This window comes from Saimiri boliviensis, chromosome 17 (genome assembly GCF_048565385.1).
Source record: "Saimiri boliviensis isolate mSaiBol1 chromosome 17, mSaiBol1.pri, whole genome shotgun sequence".
NCBI classification, from domain to species: Eukaryota; Metazoa; Chordata; class Mammalia; order Primates; family Cebidae; genus Saimiri; species Saimiri boliviensis.
Window position 1 is genome coordinate 19,349,753 of NC_133465.1, and position 23,052 is coordinate 19,372,804.

The 23,052-nt window shown below is 44.9% G+C and overlaps 1 protein-coding gene across 14 annotated transcripts in view; it reads left to right on the forward strand.

Annotated features, from left to right (window-relative positions):
• The window catches only part of SPECC1 (sperm antigen with calponin homology and coiled-coil domains 1), a 326,271-nt gene that overhangs the window by 129,338 nt on the left and 173,881 nt on the right, over positions 1-23,052 (forward strand). For 2 of the 14 annotated variants that reach the window (XM_010339947.3, XM_010339946.3), the window contains exon 1: positions 19,097-19,349. The exons of 11 other annotated variants lie outside the window; for them this stretch is intronic. In XM_010339947.3, the coding sequence (XP_010338249.1) occupies positions 19,310-19,349 (40 nt within the window). In that variant the 5' untranslated portion in view covers positions 19,097-19,309. Of the gene's footprint in view, positions 1-19,086; positions 19,350-23,052 lie in introns of those variants that run through there. One more of the 14 variants, XM_003929314.4, reaches the window with a different exon arrangement.

The following is a 23,052-nucleotide window of genomic DNA, read 5'->3' on the forward strand; positions in this document are numbered from 1 at the left end:
TATATGTAACCCGTGTATATATGATAAAGCCACACTTCCAATTTCAATCCAACCACTCAGGGTTCTTTCTAGCCTTGCCCCTTTCTCTGTTTGTAACCATCATCTCTGGTAGTAGTGAGAAACGTGGCTCTCATTATCCTCAATTTATGTGCCTATTTGCTCAATCAGTATGGCCAGTTCTCCCACCTGCCACCTGCACCCAACTCCCCATTCCCCACCCTCCAACCTCACTGACCAACCCAGGCTTCTGCATGGCTCCATAACATCCTTTCACTGCCCCATACTCAGCTACCATGCTGATCCTTTGCCCTGGGAAGGGAAAGAAAATTGGGTGCAGGAACTTTCAAAAAATATATTATAAATTAAAAAAATATATATTATAAAGCCAATTCAATGTGGTTCTTCTAGTGGTTTACATTATCAAAAAGCAGGATCTCCTGCTTTCTTTGTTGAGAAAGGTACTTCTTATTGCCTAGGAATGTTTTGTTTTATATTTTTGAGAGAGAGAGTCCCACTATGTTGCCCAGGCTAGTCTCACTCCCGGGTTCAAGCCATCCTCCTGCCTCAGGCCCCAGAGTAGCTGGGAATACAGGTGTGAGCCACTGCACCTGGCATGTTGCCTAGGGGGCGGATGAGAAATGCTTTCTCGACAGGTAATATGGTCAGGTTCCAGTACCCCACACTCCCTTATGTAAGAGGAGGAAAGGGAAAGAATTGTAGGATCCCACCATAGAACAAGTTTTGCGTTCCAGAAGAAAGTTCTGCTTTTCTGGTTCTGTACAATCATCATATTGAATGGAAGGGAAGCTGGAGGTCTTTCCACTGAATTCATGGAATATTAAAGTTCCAGCCCTTGAACTTGGGCGTGACCTTATGACGTTTTCAAATATGTCAGTGGAAAACATGATTAGATCTCTTATGCTCCTTTTCCTGGCTGCTGACACACAGTAGATTCTTGGTGTTGTGTGTTCTCTTTTCCTAAAAGTTTGTGCACGTTACTGAGTTTGCCATTGAATTGTCTTTGTCTGCATGTTGATTTCCACTTCAAAAAGTAGTTTAATACTGTGAAAGTACTGTCCCTAAGCAAATTACAGTACAGATGGTCAGAGTAGAATTATGCACTCTTGATACTTCCCTCTTCCCCCACAACAGCGGAATCTTGCTAATATTTTCTCAGTGGTGTTTGGATGAGACATTTATCCTTATTTGATCAGTCTCAGAAGGGAGCCCAGTCGCGGTGGTTTTATGCTGTGGAAATTGGTTTTGGAACATTAAGCCAAGAAGATTATAATAAATTAAATCAAATTTGTTTATGTATTCATTTGAGATTGGATCTTGCTCTGTCGCCCAGGCTGCAGTGCAATGGTATGACCGTGGTCCACTGCAGTCTTGACCTCCTGGTCCCAAGTGATCCTCCCACCTCAGCCTCTCGAATAGTCTAGAAGGACCCCAGGCATGCACCACCATGCCTGGGTACTTATTTTATTTTTGTAGAGACAGAATCTTACTATGTTGCTCAGGCTGATCTTGAACTCCTGGGCTCAAGCGATCCTCCTGCCTTGGCCTCCTAAAGCGCTGGGACTACACAGGTGTGAGCCACTGTGCCTGGCCCCAACATACATTTAATGATTTACATTGCAGGGAATTACATTAGCAACCATGTGTTGGGGAGCAGAAAATAAGACTTGCACATAGTCAATGCAGTAATGAGAAAACCGTAAGAAAAGTCTGTATAAGAGAGGGCATAGGCATGGCTTTGTTCTGTCGTCTTGGCCACATCCTGGCTGTGTGACCGTAAGCAAATTAACACACCAACTACAACCATTCCTTCTGCTGGGAGGAGCCAAGTTTGTGGGAGTGGAAAAGTTGCTGAAAATAAGCCAAACTCTAGGACCTTACTGTAGAAAGGGCCTACACACCCTACCGTAGAAAGGATCCTAGAGTTTGGCTTATTTTGGCTCTTGGGGATCATTGTGTCTCCTTGCAAACCATTACTTTAAAAATCTGTTCTCTCAAGCTCTAGTATTTTATCAAGTAAACATTTTCTAAGTTTTATTCTTTTTTTTTTTTTTTGGAACAAGTAAGACAGTTTACTTATTCAACATGTAAAGGGTTACAGTGAAAAGTTTTGCTCCTGCCCCTTTGCCCAACCACCAAGTGCAGCCACCAGTTGTGGGCGATGTTGGATCCGTCTAGAGCTCTTCAGTGTGTCTGGAAGCAAAGGAATATCCTCTTACCTTTCTGTGTGCAAATGGTAGCATAAATGGACACACCATTCTGCATTTGGGCTTTTTCTCTTTTCAGTGTATTTTGAAGATCATTCCTATCTTTCCATAAGAGCCTCCTTGTTCTGGTCCTCATCTCTCTGGCACTTGTTTTATGATTTCTCAATGGCTACTAATAGCAGTTCACAGCCTAGTTCACAAGTTATCTCAGTGTTTGGGGTTTAATTTCCCTGAGCCAGGATGTTTAAATTCATTAGATTATTTCCTTGGACTTTAGTTTCCTCCCACTAAGGTTTGAGCTACACTTTGCAAATGGCAAAGACCATTTTTGGGTGTATATGCCCGAGGTAAGACAGAAAAACAAAGCTGAAAGAGCCTCCAGAGGGTTTGCCTTCACCATTGTAAACCACCCAGCTCCTTTTCAGGGCTAGCTTTTCAGACCACTTTCTGAGGTTTCTGTCCGCTCCTGTTCAGCCACGGCTGTGTGCCCTATTTTCAGTTTCTATATACGTCCTCATGTTTTCCTGAGCACAGCAAGAACACCTGCACAGTTACACTGGTTTATTTAGGAACCACCCCTCTCTTCTTCAGTCTGTCAGTTACTCGTTTGGGGTCAGACTTACAATTCTGCCAGTGTTTTAGCCTCTTGGAGAGCGTCGTGTGTGACTTTGGACAAGCTGCTTAGTCACCCTCAGCTGGTGTTCCACATTTTCCTCATCTACAAGATGGTGTTAATCATGTCCATCACAGAGAATTGCGATAAGCAAATGAAATGACACGTCTGAGGAACCAAGAGCAGAACCTGAAATATATATGTTTTTATAAAATGTGATTTTTTACCCTCAAATCATCTTCCTTAACAGAATATCCTACTTAGGAATTATGGCAAAACAAAAACAAGATTTAAAAAATCCACCTGCCTTTGACTCTGGGGCATCTTTAAAGACTCTTCAAGGTTTGCTTTCTTTTCTTTTTCTTTATTTCCTTTAAAAGGTTTTTTAAAATTAAGTCCTTATGTTATTTTATTTATTTATTATTTTGTTTTTTGAGACAGTCTCACTGCATTGCCCAGGCTAGAGTGCAGTGGAATGATATTGGCTCACTGCAACCTCTGCCTCCCGGGTTCAAGCAATTCTCGTGCCTTAGCCTCATGAGTAGCTGGGATTACAGGCACACATCACTAAGCCCAGCTAATTTTTATATTTTTATTAGAGATGGGTTTTTGGCATGTTGGCCAGGCTGGTCTCGAACTCCTGACTTCAAATGACCCACCCATCTTGGCCTCCCAAAGTGCTGAGATTACAGACCTGAAGCACCGCACCCAGCTCCTTTATTTTATTTTATTTTTCTGCAACAGGGTCTCACTCTGTCGTCTAGGCTGGAATGCAATGGTGCAATCATGACTCACTGCATGGGCTCAAGCAACCCTCCCACCCCAGCCTCCTGAGTAGCTGGGACTAGAGGTGGGCACCTTCACACCTAGCTAAATTTTGTCTGTAGAGATGGAGTGTCACTATGTTGCCCAGGCCGATCTTGAACTCATGTTCAAGCAATCTTTCTGCCTTAGCCTCCCAAAATACTGGGATTACAGGCATGAACCACAAGGCATAGCCTGAGTCTTTTTTTTTTTTTGGAGTTTCCATATACCCACTTTCCCTGCACATGTACAGCCTCTCCCATTATGAACATCCCCTACCAGAGTGGTACAATCACGTGACAGATCATTATCATCTGAAGTCCATAGTTTAAGTTTGGGTTCACTTTTGGTGTTGTACATTCTGTGGATTTGAATGAATGTGTAATACTACATATGTGCAATTGTAATATCACACAGAGTAGTTTCACTGCCCCCCAAATCCTCTGTGCTCTGTCCGTTCATCCCTCCCTCATCCCTAGCCCCCTGGAAACCACTGATCTTTTTACTGTCCCATAGTTTTGCCTTCCTGGAATGTCATATAGTTGGAATCATACAGTATGTGGACTTCTTAAATTGCCTTCTTTCACTTAGTAATACATATTTAAGGTTCCTCCATGTTTTTTCGTGTCTCAATAGTTCATTTCTTTTTAGCACTGAATAATATTCCATTTTCTGGATGTGCCACAGTGTATTTATCCATTCCCCTACTGAAAGACATTTTGGTTGCTTTCGAGTCTTGGAAATTATGAATAAAGCTGATGTAAATATTTGTAGTTTCGTTTTAAGGTATCATGTTTTTTTCTCCCCAAGTTACCATCACTTATCAACCAGTTCTTTTTTGGTCAAAATTAAATTTTTCTATTTTTGGCTTCAACTAGTAAAACTAGGGCCATATTTTGACTTAATAGATGAAAGAATATTCCGGTTAGCTGCAGAAATTCAGAGACAAGCATGTTGTCCCAGGAAGTAAGGAACTCCATGTTATTGCTAGAGAGGTACTCATTCGCTACAAGTGGAGGAGCTGTGGGGTGACAGGGGCAGAACACTTTCATCAAAGTCCTTTCCAACCCTGATGGGGTTGCTCTTAAGGTCAAATGACTGTTCTTGGGTACATTTTCTTGTATCCTCCCATGTGGGAAGCTCTATGCCAGGCCCTTGAATTGCAAGATAGATAAAGTCCCTGATGATTCCCAAACCTGCGTCTGTGGTCCCAACTTGCCCCTTGTACTCCAGAAACACTCCTCCCACTGTTAGCTGAAAATGGTGAATGTTCTGCAAGTATATTCATTTATTCCTTCTATACGTATTTAGTATCTACTATGTTCCAGGCATCTTTCTGGGTGTTAGGGATGCAGCAGTTAACAACAACAACAACAACAAAAGTCCCTGCTCTCATGGATTTTACATTTCATTCTCAGCATGTCTTGACCAAACTCATCATCCTCATTTCATTATACAGTTGTTTAATTGCTTCCTCTAGCATCTGGATTTGTCCTAACTGAAGTGGCATTTCTCAGTCCCCCAGATACATTCTAGTGTTATCTTTATTAACTTCCTTTGTCTCAGCATGTAATTGTCATTTGCAGTTGCATCTTACACTTCTTTTTATTTCTTTTGCATTCCCCTGACTTCACCCAATGCAGCCTCTCTTACCTAAAATCACAGTAGTTTCCTGAGTTGAGTTGCTGCTGATTATTAATGCTTACTCTCTCGTCCTGTGTGAGTAGGACCATTTTCGGCCAATCAATTGAAAAAGTTGGCTAAACCAAGGAAACCTAAAAAAATTAAACATATATTTTAAACGTTGTATTTTCACCCAAAAGATGTAAGTGCACATTCGCTCACTCATTTTTAGTTATAGGCCAAGACATTGTCCTTCAGTGGTCTTGTTGATTGAAATTTTTAAAAACATCTTTCAGGCTGGGCGCAGTGGCTCACGCCTGTAGTCCCAGCACTTTGGGAGGCCAAGGCGGGTGGATTATGAGGTCAGGAGTTCAAGACCAACCTGGCCAATGTGAAGAAACCCTGTCTCTACAAAAAATACAAAAAATTAGCTGGACATGGTGGCACATGCCTGTAATCCCAGCTACTTGGGAGGCTGAGAAAGGAGAATCACTTGAACCCAGGAGGCAGAGGGTGCAGTGAGACAAGATCGCGCCATTACACTCCAGCCTGGGGAACGCCATCCCCCCCAAAAAAATCTTTCCATTCTTATAATATATCTCCTAGGATTTCCAGTTTTAGTTTTTTTAAACAAGAGAGAACAAAAATACCTAAGAGGAAGACTGAATGCTGAATCCTTTCACATGTTTGCAGATATTCCCCTAATCTTTCATCATTGCTTCAGTCATTTTTAGTGACTCACCTTCAATGAGTCTTTTTAAACCATTCATCGTGGCTTTTGAGGAAGTGATGTCTCTCCCTCTTTGCACTCATATTTCATTAGTTTATGTACAAAGTTATGGAAATAAAATTGCAAGTACAACTAGCATAAATAGGCTTGGGAACAAACATGCCTGCCTCTTAGTATGAAGACAACCCACATGATGGCAGCAGAAGTGCCCAGGTGTCTCAGACAGGAGACTACCAGCCAAAAGTGCTCATCTTGCCAAGGGCGTCAGTCAGTGTGTCCTATAAACATGGAGTGCATTGGTTATTCTGGTGAATTGATTATCTGTAAAATGTTCAGCAGAGGGTGCATAAGAGAGCAACTTCTGTATTACCGGAGTAATCTTCCTAAGCCACGGCTGTCATTAGACTACTTCTCTGCTCAAAAACCTTCAAGCACTCCTCACTGGGTGAGGGGCCAAGGGCAACATCTTGCCCTGTGACTCCATGTGATCTATGGCTGTCTTACCTCCCTCCCCTGTGGGTGCCTTCACTGTGACCTTTTCACAATCAAGCTTTTGTTCACTCTGGTGAACAAAGACAGGGGCCTGCTGCTAGGGTCTTGTTTGTCTAGGCAGTGCCTGTCCAAGCCAAGCCCCTCCCTCCCTGCTGCCCCCACTACGCCCTTCTGCCACTGCAGACCTTGACGGACATGCTGTTCACCTGGAAAGCACCAGCTCATAGTAGCACCTCCTTTAAAAAGCCTTTCTTGAGCTCCTTACAACAGGATGTGCTTTTTCCTTTAATAACGCTTCTCCATACCCCATGTGTGTTTCTGTTAAGTCACTCCCGTATCCCACCTATACTGCATTTCTTGCCTAATAACTCTCTGTTGCTGTGAGGTGAACCCAGCTCACTGGACCTGCTGGATGCTCATTTAGCAAGCAGGCACCTCTTGAGTATGGGCCTGTCCCCTTTAACTCCTCTCCTTCAAAGCCTGTGTCTTTGTGAGCTTGCCAGGCTCCCCCAGGCTTCAGTCATGCTAACTGATTCAGAGTGAGGACATGGCTCTTTTGAGGTTGGAAGTTGGAAGTCATACATCAAGTCCTGAAGGCTTATCTGCTCGCCTCCCTTGACTTTTTCTAAAAACAGCTTTATTGATAATAATTTATATGCCATAAAATTCACCCATTTACAGTGTACAATCCAATTAATTTTAGTTAATTGACTGAGATACAACCATCATCGCAGATGAGTTTTAAGACATTCCTCTCACTCCAGAAATACCCGCTGCTGCTCTTTCCGCTCAATATCTGTTTCTACCACCAGCTCCAGGCAACCGCTAATCTGCTTTGTATCCATGTAGCTCCTCCCTTGACTTTCCCCACCACTTCCTGAGAATTGGAGTGTTTTCTGCACTAATGTGTGAGCTGTTTGCCTAAGGAACTTTTCTTCTGATTCTATTACATAGCTTTGTGATCTCCTCTTTCACTCATTCTTCCCATGTTCAAGTTTCTCTTGGTTTTCTTTGTTGTGTGAACCTTGTCTTTGTTCACTGGATTGGCCTTTGGCTTGTTAAGAAAAATGACCTTTTTCCTTCCTTTAGAATATGGAAAATTTGAATAGTGTCATGTACAAGTATTGTAGAGTCATGTACAAAGCAGTTGCTAAACACTATTTACTGAATAAAGGAATCTGGGCCCCACTAAGGCATAGGAAATCTTGTCTTCTGTTATAGTTAGCACAGTGCACGTAAAGTCACTAAATTATTATATTTGGTAATAAATACTTTTTATTTTTTGGTAAGGAAAATGACATTGTTTTTAATTAAAATGAGTCATGTTTGATAGCTTAAAGAGTACAAACAAAGTAATATCTTAAAATAATATAATCCAGCGTTTCCACTTCTGGGTATATGCCCAAAAGAATTGAAAACAAGGTAGGGCCGGGTGCAGTGGCTCAAGCCTGTAATCCCAGCACTTTGGGAGGCCGAGGCAGGTGGATCGCGAGGTCAAGAGATGGAGACCATCCCGGTCAACATGGTGAAACCCCGTCTCTACTGAAAATACAAAAAATTAGCTGGGCATGGTGGCACGTGCCTGTAATCCCAGCTACTCAGGAGGCTGAGGCAGGAGAATTGCCTGAACCCAGGAGGCGGAGGTTGCGGTGAGCCGAGATCGCGCCATTGCACTCCAGCCTGGGTAACAAGAGCAAAACTCCGTCTCAAAAAAAAAAAAAGAATTGAAAACAGGGACTTGAAAAGATACTCGTACACCCATGTTCTCAGCAGCATTGTTTGTAATAACCGAAAGGTGGAAGTGACCCAAGTGTCCATCAACAGATGCGTGGATCAACAAGCATGTGGTCTGTACATACTACAGAATGCTATTCAGCCTTAAAAAGAAAGAATTTCTGACACATGCTGAAGCATGTGCTACTGCAAAGACATTACACTGAGTAAAAGGACAAACACTGTGTGATCCACTCCTATGAGGGACCTAGATCCCCAAATCCATAAAGACAGAATGTTGAATAGTGATTGCCGGCAGCTGAGGCAAGAGGGAATAGGGAGTTGCAGTTTTATGTGTACCAAGTTTCAGTTGTGCAAGACGAAAAGGGTTCTGGACATGGGGGTGGTGATGGTTGTACAACAATGTGAATGTACTTAACGCTTCTGGAATGTGCACTAAAAATAGTTGAGATGCCAGCCTGGCTGACACAGTGAAACCCTATCTCTACCAAAACAAAACAAAACAAAACAAAACAAAAATAAGCCAGGCATGGTGGCATGTACCTGTATAGTCCCAGCTACTTGGGAGGCTAAGGCAGGAGAATCACTTGAACCTGGGAGGTGGAGGTACAGTGAGCTGAGATTGTGCCACTGCACTCTCGCCTGGTTGACAGAGTGAAACCCCGTCTCAAAAAAAAAAAAAAAAAAAGTTGAGGTGGTAAATTTAATGTTATATGTATTTTACCACAATTAAAAAATAATAAAGGGAATAATAGAACAAGAACAAAGAAGAAAGTTAAAGTATTATCTAAAACATAATGTCTTAGAAGCAACCAGTGGTTGCCACAAAAATATTCTTTATAGGAAAAAAAAAAAAAAAAGCCTGGGCAATATAGCAAAACTCCATCTCTACCAAAAATACAAAAAATTAGCCAGCTGTGGTGGTATGTGCTTGTGGTCCCAGCTACTCGGGAGGCTAAGGCAGGGATTGCTTGAGCCCTAGAAGTTGAGGCTGCAATGAGCTATGATGGCACCACTGCACTCCTGCCTGGGTGACAGAGCAAGACCAAGTTTCAAAAAACAAAAAGGCCGGGTATGGTGGCTCACACCTGTAATCCCAGCAGTTCAGGAGGCTGAGGCGGGCAGATCACTTGAGGTCAGGTGTTCAAAACAAGTCTGGCCAACATGGTGAAACCCTGTCTCTACTGAAAATATAGAATTTAGCTGGGCATGGTGGCACGCACCTGTAATCCCAGCTACTTGGGAGGCTGAGGCATGAGAATAGCTTGAAACCTGTGAGGTGGAGGTTGAAGTGAGCTGAGATCGCACCACTGCACTCCAGCCTGGGCAACAAAGTGTCTCAAAAAAAAAAAATTAATTAAAAAAATAAAAGCAACCAGTGTTAAACTATGGGGATGATTTTCTAAGCACCTCTCTCAGCGGTGATACCACTGTAACGACTAATACCAGTACAGGTTCAGAGTAGTGGGGTCCAGCCAGAGTCCTTGAGAGGAGGCCTGCAGCAAAGGTGGGGGTTGATCATGCAAGGCAGGAAAGCTGTCTGCACCCGCAGCAGTGAGTGCCAGATAGGCCTGTGGGGTGGCTTCAGTGCCCACCATGGGCCGTCAGGGAGCCCAGGCAACAGGGAGCCACCTTCTGCCATTGAGTGAAGGGAGGGGCTTAGGCTGCTGAGGTTTTGCTTCCCAGAGGTGTTGTGTAGAGGAGAGAACATAAAGAGCACACAGTGTGAGTTCACTGAGAGTCCTCGCTTTGAGAAGAGGTGACACACTCCTGGGATTCCCAGAAATACTGGGGAAACTTTGCAATGGGGACGATGGTTAAGTCATAGTAGTAAATGACTAGGGCCAGAAAAATATTATTTAGTACTGTTTTTTTCTTTTTCTTGTCTTTTGTTTTGTTTTTTGAGGCAGGGTCTCTGTCATCCAGGCTGGAGTGCAGTGGTGCGATAACAGCTCACTGTTGTCATGACCTCCTGGACTCAAGTGATTCTCCTGCCTCAGCCTTCCAAGTAGCTGGGACTACAGGTGCATACCGTCATGCCTGGCTAATTTTTGTACTTTTTGTAGAGATGGGGCCTCCCTGTGTTTCCCAGGCTGGTCTTGAACTACTGAGCTCAGGCGATCCTCCCGTCTTGGCCTCCCAAAGGGCTGGGATTGCAGGTGTGAACCACCGTGCCCAGCCAGTACTGTTAACATGACACCATTTGTATCCCTAACATGAGACACACAAAATACATAGGAAGGTATTCAGCCTATGCTTTTCCTTTACATATAATGTGAACTTCAAAATCTTGAAGGCCAATGATGATTTTGATTTTTCTTATTGAGAGATAGGGTCTTGCTATGTTGCTTAGGCTAGACTGGAGCTCCTGGGCTCAGGCAATCCTCCTGCCTCAGTCTCCCAAATTGCTGGGGCTACTGGCAGGCATTACCATGCCTGGCACAATGATGATTTTTGATTATTTGTACCAAGCTCTGAAAGAAAGCGGTGGACATATTATAGAGTTGTCACAGGCTCAGAGGACGGATTCCTGATGAATCAGTGGCTGAGACAAGTACAGAGGGTTTTTTGTATATTTTTGTTGTTGTTGTCGTCGTCGTTTTGAGACAGTCTCTCTCTGTTGCCAGGCTGGAGTGCAGTGGTGTGATCTTGGCTCAGTGCAACCTTCGCCTCCTGGGTTCAAGCAATTCTCCTGCCTCAGCCTCCTGAGCAGCTGGGACTACAGGTGCGTGCCACCACGCACAGCTAATTTTTGTATTTTTTTTAGTAGAGACAGGGTTTCACTGTGTTAGCCAGGATGGTCTCGATCTGACCTCGTGATCTGTCTGCCTCAGCCTCCCAAAGTGCTGGGATTATAGGCCTGGGCCACTGCTCCCAGCCTTGTGTATGGTTTTATAGTGATTGCTATCAATCTTCTTTCACTTAGATTATATCAATGTTATTAATGTTTCAGTTAAGCCCTATTAAGGATAAAAACATATTCTAATTCAAGAACAATGTTCAAGATTCTCTCCTTAAAGATAGTTCTCATTTTATAGTTTCCTATTGCAAGAAACTATCTGTTTTCTCTGAATTTTGAAATGTTGATTTCTCTTTGCAGTTTCTGTCTCCAGCTTCTACTGGAGACAAACTGGTATAGTGTAGGAAGAATGAGTGCTTTGGTGGCAACAGGCTTGCATTAAATTTCAGCTCCCTACTTTTAATCTATATGACCTTGGGCAAGATAGCGTAATCTCTCTGAACCTCAGTCTCTTGCTTGTAAAAAGAGAAAAAGAATGGCTACTGGGTAAGACCACACCTGATTCACTGGACTGTAACACTGAGGAAGTGTACCATGTGCATAACAGAACAGAAAGTAGGTAACCCAGAGGGTGTTTAATTCAGGAATACAGCATGCCGGAAAGGGCCCAGGTTCTTTCCATCTTTTTGGTTGGTCAACCTGACCATGCTGGCTTGCTCCTCTGGCCAGCTCCCCTCGTCATCACGAGATAACTGCTGGAGTTCTGGCAACCTCAAACAGAGGACAAAGTCCAATGGAAGAAGGTTTCCAGCGTCTGTTTAAGAACAAGAGAACTTTCTCCAGCCCTCCTCCCAGCAGACCTTCCTCCAACTTTTGTTGGCCAGACTGGGTCTCATAGCATCTGTGGCCTAGCCACTAGCAAGGAAAATGGAATCACCAGGATTGACATAGACTGTGCATGGAGGGTCTACTCTTGAGCTAAGAACAGGCCACCTTCTGTTAGGGCCAGGTCTCTGGAGGCAGGAAGGAAGGAAGACGTGGGAAATGGCAGGTACGTAGCCCACAGAGACTGCCACATTCTGTTTTGTGGTGTTAAGCTCAAGTTTATTATTTGGATCATGAATGTTTAAAAAAATTAATGGGCTTTATCTTTAAGAGCTATTGTAGATTTGTAGAAAAATTAGTAGAAACTACAGCAAGTTTCCATATTTCTACCCCCTCACCATCACCTCCAGTTTCCCCAGTCACTAACTTCTTGCATTAAAGGTGGTACATTTCTTAGAATTGATGAGCCAGTACAGATACATTGTTATTAACTGAAGTCCATAGCTTACGTTAGGGTTCACTTTTGGTGTTGTGCATTCTATGGGTTTTGACATGTATCCACCATTACAGAATCATACAGAGTAGTTTCCCTGCCCTAAAAATCCCTTGTGCTCCACCTGTTCATCCCTTCCTCCTAAGTTCCTGGCAACCACTGATCTTACTGCCTCTACAGTTTTGCTTTTTTGTCAGATAGCTGGAATGGTATAGTGTGTGGCCTTTTCAGATGTTTCACTTAGCAATATGCATTTAAGTTCCTCCATGTCTTTTTGTGTCTTAATCATATCTTTTTAGTGCCGAATAATATTCAGTTGTATGGACATACCACAGTTCGTCACTCACCTATTGAAGGATATTTTGCTTGCTTCCAAGTTTTGCCAATTATGAATAAAACTGCTATAAACATTCCTGTGCAGGTTTTTGTGTAGACCTAAGTTTTCAGCTCATTTGGGTAAATAACAAGAAGCTCAATTATTGGATCGTATGATAAGAATATGTTCAGTTTTATAAGAAACTGACAAACTGTCAGTGGTTGTACCATTTTGCATTTCCACCAGCAATGAATGAGAGTTTCTGTTGTTCCACATCCTTGCCAGCATTTGGTGTTGCCAGTCTTGGATTTTCACCATTCTAATAGGTGTGTTTAAATTAATTTTATTTATTTATTTTTTTTCTGACATGGAGTTTCAGTCTTGTTGTCCAGGCTGGAGTGCAATGGCACAATCTCGGCTCACTGCAACCTCTGCCTCCCGGGTTCAAGCAATTCTTATGCCTCAGCCTCCCGAGTAGCTGGAATTACAGTCATGCGCCACCACACCTGGCTAATTTTGTATTTTTAGTAGAGATGGGGTTTCTCCATGTTAGTCAGGCTGGTCTCAAACGCTTGACCTCAGGTGATCTGTCCACCTTGGCCTCCCAAAGTGTCGAGATGACAGGCATGAGCCATCACACCTGGCCATAGATCAAGATTTAAAAAAAAAAAAATACTGGCACAAGGAAATTTGAACTCTAGCTATTTAATAAAAAATTATTGTTAATTTTTTTTTGGTTGAGATGATGGAATTGTGGTTGTTTTTCAAGAGTTCTTATCTTTAGAAATGCATGCTGAAATATTTACCCATGAAATAGGATATCTTGGATTTGCTTCAAAATAATTGATGCTAGAGGAAGAAGTGGGTGATAGGTGAAAAAAATTGGCTATGAGTTGGAAACTGTTGAAACTGAGTCGAGAGGCACATGGAGGCCCATTATATTAGTTCTCTTTAGTTTTGTATATATTGCAGTTTTTCATAAAAGGTTTTTATAATTAAAATTTAATCATGTATTATTTAGAAATGGTGGAGGGCCAGGCACAGTGACTCACGCCTGTAATCCCAGCACTTTGGAAGGCCGAGGTGGGTGGATCATGAGATCAAGAGATTGAGACCATCCTGGCCAACATAGTGAAACCCCATCTCTACTAAAAATACAAAAATTAGCCAGGTGTGGTGGCACACGCTGGTAGTCCCAGCTACTCGGGAGGCTGAGGCAGGAGAATTGCTTGAACTCGGGAGGTGGAGGTTGCAGTGAGTTGAGATCCTGCCACCATACTCCAGCCTGGTGACAGAGCAAGACTTTGCCTCAAAAAAAAAAAAAAAAAGGTGGAGACAGGTTGCAATGGCTCATGCCTATAATCTCAACACTTCAGGAGGCCAATTAGGGAAAATTGCTTGAGCCCTGGAGTTCAAGACCAGTCTGGACAACATAGTGAGATCCCATCTCTATAAAAAATTTTTAAATAGTTAGCTGGGCATGATGATATGAGGCTGTCATCCTGGCTACTTGGGAGGGAGGCTGAGACAAGAGGATCATTTGAGCCCAGGAGTTCGAGACTGCAGTGAGCTATGATCATGTCATTGCATTCAAGCATGGGCAACAGAGTAAGACCCTGTCTCAAAAAAAGAAAAAAGACACTTTGGTGTTTAGTGAAAATTAGGAACTGTCTTCTGGTCCCACTTTCACTTAAGTTTAGTTCTTAACAGTATTCTAAGGAATAAATGACTATTTGTTGAATAATTATGTATGTATTACCGTTTATTATTCAAAGAATCTTCCTAGAAACTGAAGATTTTTGGTAATCTTACTTGTAATTTTATGACAATTTTATTTGTAATTATATTATTTTTAGAGATAGGGTCTCACTCTTTTGCCCAAGTTGGAGTGTGGTGGTGCACTCATAGCTTACTGCAACCTTGAACTCCTAGGTACAAGTGGTTCTCCCACCTCAGCCTCCCAAGTAACTGGGTCTACAGGTGCACACTACCACACTTGGCTAATTTTTTATTTTTTTCAAGAGACAGGGTCTTGTGCTGTTTCCCTGAACTTTAAATTATTTTAACATTTACATATTTTTCCAAATAAATGTATTTTTAACTTAAAAGGAAAAAGCAGTAAATGTGTACTAGACAAAAAATTATGGACAACCAATAAAATAACTTTTATAAAGGACATCATAATCCTGCCTACTCAGAGAGGCCACTCTCAATCAGTGCCTTGAAGTATAATTTTTGAAACCTTTTCCTGCTTATCCAGGTATCTGTGTCTATATAGTTTTTTGTTTATGTACACAAATTTAGAATTATATTCTTAATATATTTACTGTTTTGTGTTGTAACTTAATATCTCTGACACATTGCTTTAGAGACTGCATAGGAAGCCATCATATAGCTGTATTATATTTGATTAAACTCAGACATTTGTGTTGCACACTCTGGAGTTAAATGGTTTCTCTGCAGAAAAGCGTGACTGTAGCAGGCCTGGGACTGCTGTCCTTGGAAAGGCTGCTTGCAAGGTTGGCACTTGGCTGGTGTCAGGGAACTTGGATTTCAGAAGGGTTCCTACCACTCTAATTGATAAGAATGGCTCACTGCATTAACTGTGCAAACACTGTAATTTATGCTGAACTCCTGTTTTCCTTCCAGGAGCCTACATGGTATGCCCCTGGTATAAACCTTGGGTGCTAAGTCTCTAAGTGAGTTTCCCTGGCAGACAACATTTAACACATGTTGTAACAGCTCATTGCTGAGAGAATTAAGCACACCCCTAATGACTATACTGGGAGAAAATTCTTGGAAGCTTGTACCTAGTTTCCTCTGGACTTGGCCTTGCAGACCTTTTGCCTTGCTTTGTATCCTTTTGCTGTAATATATCATAGCTCTGAGTACAACTGTGTGCTGAGTCTTGTGAGTCCTTCCAGTGAATCACCAAACCCTGGGGTGGACTTGGGGACACAGGTTTAAATCCTGGCTCTGCTGCTTTCTAGTGGAGCAAACTTAGGCAAGTTACTCACCCTTTCAGTAGTCCTTGTGAATGAAAGATGCAGCACAGACAAGAGAGAGGCAAAATCTGAAAAATATTAAGGAGATGAAATGTGCAGGGCTTGACTAGATATTTTAAATGTGGTAGGTGAGAGAGCCATAGGCGTCCAGGCTGGGCTGGTGTCTTACTTGTCCAGTTTCCATAGAGACATGTTAATTACTTCACATTTTACAGAATTAGTAAATTAACTCATTGATTTCCAAAACTCAAAATAAGTATGTAACTGTTTTGTAAATTGAAGTTGTGTCACCCTTACCATGATCACAAACTCAAGCTTTACCTATTGTTTCGGAACTATCTGGGGAAGTCGACCGTCTTTTCTGAGCTAATGACCTTTTTGTTTGTTTTTTTTTTTTTTTTTTAGATGGAGTCTTGCTCTGTCACCCAGGCTGGAGTGCAGTGGTGCGATCTCAGCTCACTGCAACCTCCGCTTTCTGGGTTTAAGCGATTCTTCTGCCTTAGCCTCCCGAGTAGCTGGGACTGCAGGCACCTGCCACCATGCCCGGCTAATTTTTGTATTTTTAATAGAGACAAGGTTTCTCCATATTGGCCAGGTTGGTCTCATCTCCTGACCTCATGATCCACCTGCCTCGGCCTCCCAAAGTGCTGAGATTATAGGCATGAGCCACCACACCTGGCCTCTAATCACCTTTTTAAAAGGGTGTCATTTGCATTTCTGCTCTAACATTGGTGTCATGCATTTCTGCTCTAATATTGGTATCATATGCATGTCTGCTCTAACATTGGTGTCATATACATTTCTGCTCTAATATTGTCCTCTGCCATTTATTTTCCTTAGTATATTTGCACATGCTCAGTATTGTGCTACATTTGATACATTACAGAAATAAAACCGTGACTCATGTTTTTGACACACTAGTTTTGCGGGAGAAACCAAATCACGGTACTGCCACTAAAAGGAAGTAATGTGTATTTAAGGGCTAATTTATGTCTGCTACACGCAGCCTATACATTGGTTCATTCATTTGTTTTCATTCATTTGTTCTCAGTGCCTGTGTTTATAAAGTTTACACTCTAGTGGAGGGACAATAACTAGTAAACATGTAGTAAATGGAATGGCAATCAGTGTCACAGAGGCCAGCAAAGTAGGAGAGGGTGTGTGCTGAGGGTCTGGCTTACTATTTAATGTGGTGTGATGAGAGAAGCCCCCTTAGTAGGGTGACATTTGAGCAAAGGCCCACGGAGTGAGAGAGGGTGAGACATGGTCTATGCAATGTAGGTGTCTGGGGGAAGAATGTTCCAGGCAGAGGGAACACCAAGTGCAAATTCCAAGGCCCTGAGATGGGAACATGCTTCGCTTATTTGAGGAACAGTGAGGAGGCTGGTTTAGCAAGAACAAAGTGAGAAGGGGAAGGTGAGTTGATGAGTTTGCTGATGAAGGGAGGGAAAGATTATTCAGGGCCTTGCAGGCATTTTAAGGGCTTTGTTTTCCTCCAAGTAAGACAGAGAGACAAGTGGAGTTGTAACCTAATGATTGGACCTAGGTTTTAGAAGCATCACTCTCACTGTATGTGGAGACTATAAGGAGGCAAGGGCAGAAGTGAGACTGGTTAGGAGGCAGTTGCAATAATCCTGGCAGATGACAGTGGCTTGGATCAGATGGTAGCAGTGGAGGAGGTGAGAAGTGCTGAAATGTGGGGCTATTTATGATATACACACTGACAGGCCTTGCTGAGGGACTAGATGTGGTGTGTGAAAGGAGTCGAGGCTTCTGGCCTGAGTCACTGGAAGAACGGAACTGCCATTTATGGAGATGGACAGGACTATTAGAAAAGCTAAGTGGTGATGTCAAGAGAAGCTGTCGCCGGGCGCGGTGGCTCAAGCCTGTAATCCCAGCACTTTGGGAGGCCGAGGCGGGTGGATCACGAGGTCGAGAGATCGAGACCATCCTGGTCAACATGGTGAAACCCCATCTCTACTAAAAATAAAATAAACTAGCTGGGCGTGGTGGCGCGTGCCTGTAATCCCAGCTACTTAGGAGGCTGAGGCAGGAGAATTGCCTGAGCCCGGGAGGCGGAGGTTGCGGTGAGCCGAGATAGTGCCATTGCACTCCAGCCTGGGCAACAAGAGCGAAACTCCGTCTCAAAAAAAAAAAAAAAAAAAAAAAAAAGAGAAGCTGTCAAGAAGGTAGTTGGATAAATGAGTCTGGAATTAGAAGAGAGAACCAGCCTAGCCGGGCGTGGTGGCTCAAGCCTGTAATCCCAGCACTTTGGGAGGCTGAGGCGGGTGGATCATGAGGTCGAGAGATCGAGACCATCCCGGTCAACATGGTGAAACCCCGTCTCTACTAAAAATACAAAAAATTAGCTGGGCATGGTGGCTCGTGCCTGTAATCCCAGCTACTCAGGAGGCTGAGGCAGGAGAATTGCCTGAACCCAGGAGGCGGAGGTTGCGGTGAGCCGAGATCGCGCCATTGCACTCCAGTCTGGGTAACAAGAGCGAAACTCTGCCAAAAAAAAAAAAAAAAAAAAAAAAAAAAGAAGAGAGAACCAGCCTGGAGATATGTAGATGGTATTTAAAAGCTGCAAGTTGGTATATTAAAGACCAAGGGAGTATACAGGAAAGAGGTATGTTGGCTGATCTTTAGGGCTCAGGGTTTAGAGGTCAAAATGAAGAGGAACCAATAAAGGGGACTGGGAAGAGGCTTTTAGGGGTTGGGCAGAAAACTAAGAGAGCGTAGCATCCTGGAACCAAGTGAACACACTGTTTTGAGGCGTCGGGAGTGATCAGTCCTGTCCTATGCTATTAATGCGTGAGACCTGAGAATGGACCACAGTGCTCAAGTGATGCAGGAGATAGAACCAGTCATACCACTAATAATTTTATTAGTCCTAAATATTTTTACTGCAAGATTTAGTTGTTGTAAGTGTTTTCACTGTCAGATGAAGGATGAAAGTCGTTCAGGGTAATTTCCGTTTTAGTAATTTCTGACAGCAGCAGAATAGTTTCTACTTATGATTGGTATGCATTTTTATTATTAGCCGTAGTATTCATTTTGGATAATGAGCACGTCTTTGTTAGCGTTATTTTTCTTCACCTCCTCCTCGAGTTGTTCATCCATTCATTCATTCACCCCAAAAATGCTTATTAAGCGCCTGTCCTGCGCCAGTCCTAGGTTTCTCTTGTCCTGATAGGTCTACTTTCACAAGCGCAGGATTTTGCCTTTCCGGAGGCAATAGGCTCCCGTCTCCCCGCAGTGGGGTTTTTCCAGTCTTCCTTGTGCAGCTGCAGTCCTCGGCGTCCGCGGGTGGAGGCCTGCGGCGGGTCAGCCGGTGCGTCCCGCCCACGGCTGGGGGCCCTCTAGCCGCCAAGAAGGAAACACAGATGAGGTGGGCGGACAGTATGCAGATGAGGGGGCGGGCCAAGCCTGGCGGGCGGCGTGCAGTGGAGGTGGTCCGGCAGGATGCAGATGAAGGGGGCGGGCCGTGCCGGGCGGGTAGGATGCAGATGAGGGGGCGGGGCCCGCGGGCGCGGGAGAGGAGCTGCTCCGCCGACAGCCTCTGGGAACTGGAAGGCGCCCGGCCCTTTCTTTGACTGGAGCGGACCCGCCGGACGCAGCGGCCTCGCCAGCCAGAGACTGCGAGAGTTCGGCACGGCGGACGCCCCGTCCGAGGCCGGCCAGCCGGCCGCTCCGGAGTCGGCCAAGCATGGGCAACCACTCAGGACGGCCCGAGGATCCGGAACCAGGTCTGTGCGGCTGGCGGGGTCGCGCCGCTCCCCACCCCCCAGCCGAGCGCCCTTCCCCCACCGCCTCCGGCCCGCGGCGCCCAGGGGGGCGAGTGAAAGGCTAAGGTCCCGGCGTGTGATTCTTGCCGTTGGAATGCGGCGCTGGGGAATGTGAAATTACCTGTGCCGGCGCTGCGACCAGGAAACGCTGCTCGTCCTGAACGCGCACCTGGGAGCCGGGGCCGCCCGGCGGGAGCCGCGGGATCCCTGCCGCGGGGTCCCACCTGCGCGCCTGGCCTGCGCCTAGCCTGGGTCTCCTGAGCGCGCAGGCCGCCCGCGGACTTTCCGGGCGTCTGCGGGGAGGGTTGCCCCGCGGCTGCTCCCTCTCGGCCGCGGGCCCCGCACTTTGTGGCGCCCGCGGCTCTGCCCCTCGCACTCACGCTATGCTGCCCGGCGACTGCTCGTTCCCCGGAGTAGTCCGTGCTTGTTCGGGGATGTCGGGCGCGCAGCTGGTTATCCCGTTTTTACTTCCTCAGTCCTGAGTGAGCTTGGTGGAGTCAGCTGCGCCGTAGTTTTTGTCTTCTGGGATTTTATCCCGGCCCCCAGCAGAGTTAGATGCTGATAACCAGTTTTGCTTTGAAAAACAAAACGAAACATTTCTGGACCGTCACGTGAAGCAAATGGGCTTTAGTTTTGCCTGAAAAACGGCATGTTGGCGGATAGGAAAGAGATGGTTGACCTGACGCTGGAGTCGGGGGGCGCGCAGGTGAGGGGTATGTGTTTCCGTGAGAGAGTCAGAACTCCAAACATTTTCCAAAGGCGTAATATTTTAATTTTAATTTGAATGAGGACTTTGAGGCTTTGAGAGGTGAAGCGACTTTTCCGAGTGACCTTTTGCGGCCCGGCCTCCTTCACCTCCCAGCGCCCCGGCCGGCCGTATCCTCGGGGCGGGGCGGAGGCGGGTGCCTCTCTGGCAGCTGGGGTACATTGGACTGGAACCAGAGCCAGGAGGGAAAACTTGGACAGCCACACAGGAATATGTGAAGAAAAATTTCAGGGGCCGGCTTACTGCGTAGAGGTGACTACACAGCACTTGTTCAGACTTTTTTTTTTTTTTTTTTTTGGCAGAATAACCAATAATATGCATATTCATAAAATAAAATATCTATAAAATAAAAATAAAGTACTTGGAACCCTGTTGGTAGCTATTCGGTAAAGGATAGGTAACATTTAAAAAACACCTCTCATTAGTTACATGCCTGTCCAGATATTGTGAAAACCCCTATGTATTATTCCTTTGTGTTAAAATTGTGAAAACACTGTTGTTAGGAGTTTTTAAGAGTGATTTGGATACCTGTGTTCCAATTTTTTAGTGACCTTACTTTTTTAAAGCACTCTGATGGATAGGGCATAAAAAGAACGTTTATGCCACTGACTTATTTTATTGCATTTTCCAAAGAATGCATATTATTCCAGCATGGGAACTCTGGAAATTAGAGCTTTGTTAAAGATGCCTGTGTTGGCCGGGCACGGTCGCTCACGCCTCTAATCCCAGCACTTTGGGAGGCCAGGGCAGGCGGATTACGAGGTCAGGAGTTCAAGACCATCCTGGCTAACATGGTGAATCCCCGTCTCTACTAAAAATACAAAAATTAGCTGGGCATGGTGGCGTGTACCTGTAGCCCCAGCTACTCGGGAGACTGAGGCAGGAGAATTCCTTGAACCGGGAAGTGGAGGTTGCAGTGGGCCGAGATTGTGCCACTGCACTCCAGCCTGGGCTGCAAAGCAGGACTCTTTCTCAAAAGAAAAAAAAAAGTGTGTTTTTAGTCTGCTTTACCACAGGGACTGGGATGAGGTCGCATGGCCCCAACTGGCAGTTGTGGTACATTGGACTAGAAACTCAACAAGTGCTTCCGTGAGTCATCAGAGCAAGGGGACCAAAAGGATATAAAGGGGAAGCAGAAGGGAGGCTGAATGAGTGATGAGTAAAAGCAGCATGCAAGCGTGAGTGTCACATGGTTCCTGTGCTGTGTCAGTTTTGTCCATGGAGAACAGACATTTAGACTTAGGAATGCACCCAAGAAAGACAAAAGGGATGGGAAGCAGAATTTGAGGAGTTTGAGGCCAGCCTGGGCAAGGAAAGCTTTTGAGACCCAACACCTGTGAAAGGGAAGCGGTAGGCAGCAGGTTTGGGCAGGGAGAGCCTCAGCTAATGATGTAGACCCGAAGTCTTGGCCAGCTGATGGGGGAGCTCCAGAGCAAAGCCCACCCATTAGAGGGGTCTCAGGTTGGGCAGAAAGGACAGTCACTAGCTAGAGGCTACTTCGGAAGAACGTGCTTTCAGCTCGGAAGCTAACAGGAGTCCTGGGATCCTTGTGGCACCAGCAGCTGGAGGCTGTCAGCCCTCTGCAGGCCTTGCAGCTGAATGGCAAGTTCGTTTTTTCTTTTTTTGAGACAGGGTCTGACTCTCATCCAGGGAGGAGTGCAGTGCTGTGATCATGGCTCACTGCAGCCTTGACCTTCCAAGCTCAGGCGATCCTCTCACCTCAGCCACCCGAGTAGCTGGACCATAGGCCTGACTATTTGTTTTGTTTTTTTGTAGAGATTTTTTTTTTTTTTTTTTTTTTTTTTTGAGGTGGAGTCTTGTTCTGTCATCCAGGCTAGAGTGTAGTGATACGATCTTGGCTCACTGCAACGTCTGCCTCCTGGGTTCAAGTGATTCTCCTGCCTCAGCCTCTTGAGTAACTGGGACTAAAGGTGCGCACCACTACACCAGGCTAATTTTTATATTTTTAGTAGAGATGGGGTTTCGCCATGTTGGCCAGGCTGGTCTTGAACTCCTGACCTCAAGTGATCCGCCTGCTTCGGCCTCCCACGGTGCTGGGATTACAAGTGTGAGCCACTGCGCCCGGTGTAGAGATGGGATCTTGCTGTGTTGCCCAGGCTAGTCTCAAACTCCTGGACTCAAGTGATACTCCTGCTTCAGCCTCCCAAATTGCCGGGATTTTAGGGGTGAGCCACTGCACCTGGCCAAGCTCTTTCTTGAAAAAGAGATCCCAGTGGAACATCTCCATGGTTGGCTGCCACAGGACCTCAGTTGCTTGGATAGCAAGAGTCTCTGAAGGGTAAAGAGATAAAATCCCATCTCAGACCCCCTGTAAGGGTTAAGAGTGCACCATCTTTTCCAGGTGGACGCTCATCCCCTCTGGGGTGTGTCTAAGGCAGAAGGCAGCTTCTCAGCTGCTGCTTCTTTTCTGGCCTTGGAATTGCCTGTGGTGGCAGCAGGATTCCTCTTTTGTGGTATCTGCAGTCCTTTGAATTGGGGCATCATGACTTAATGTGGTATTGCAAAATGGATAAGATAAATAGATCAAGTAAAAGATATGAAAATGTCATATCTGAGATTTTCAGCCTGGGCAGAGAAAACTGGTGACTGTCTCTTGTTTCCTAAAAGGTCCTAGTTTACAGTCCTTCAGTTTTTAACCAAGTTGTCAGCACCTGCATTGTTAGGGCTGCCGGGCATAGTTGTGCAGTCTGTGTACTGTTCAAAGGCATCTGCTTAGAGAGCTGAGTGGGCCCAGCAGGGTTGTAGCAACCCAGGGGAAGGGGTGTATTTTGCAGTTTGGCCTTTTTATATTGACACAAAGGTGCCCAAAGTGCTAAACTCTTAGAAAGTAAGTTTAGTCTTAGAAAGTAAGGTTTCCCCCAGACCGCCTACTAACTT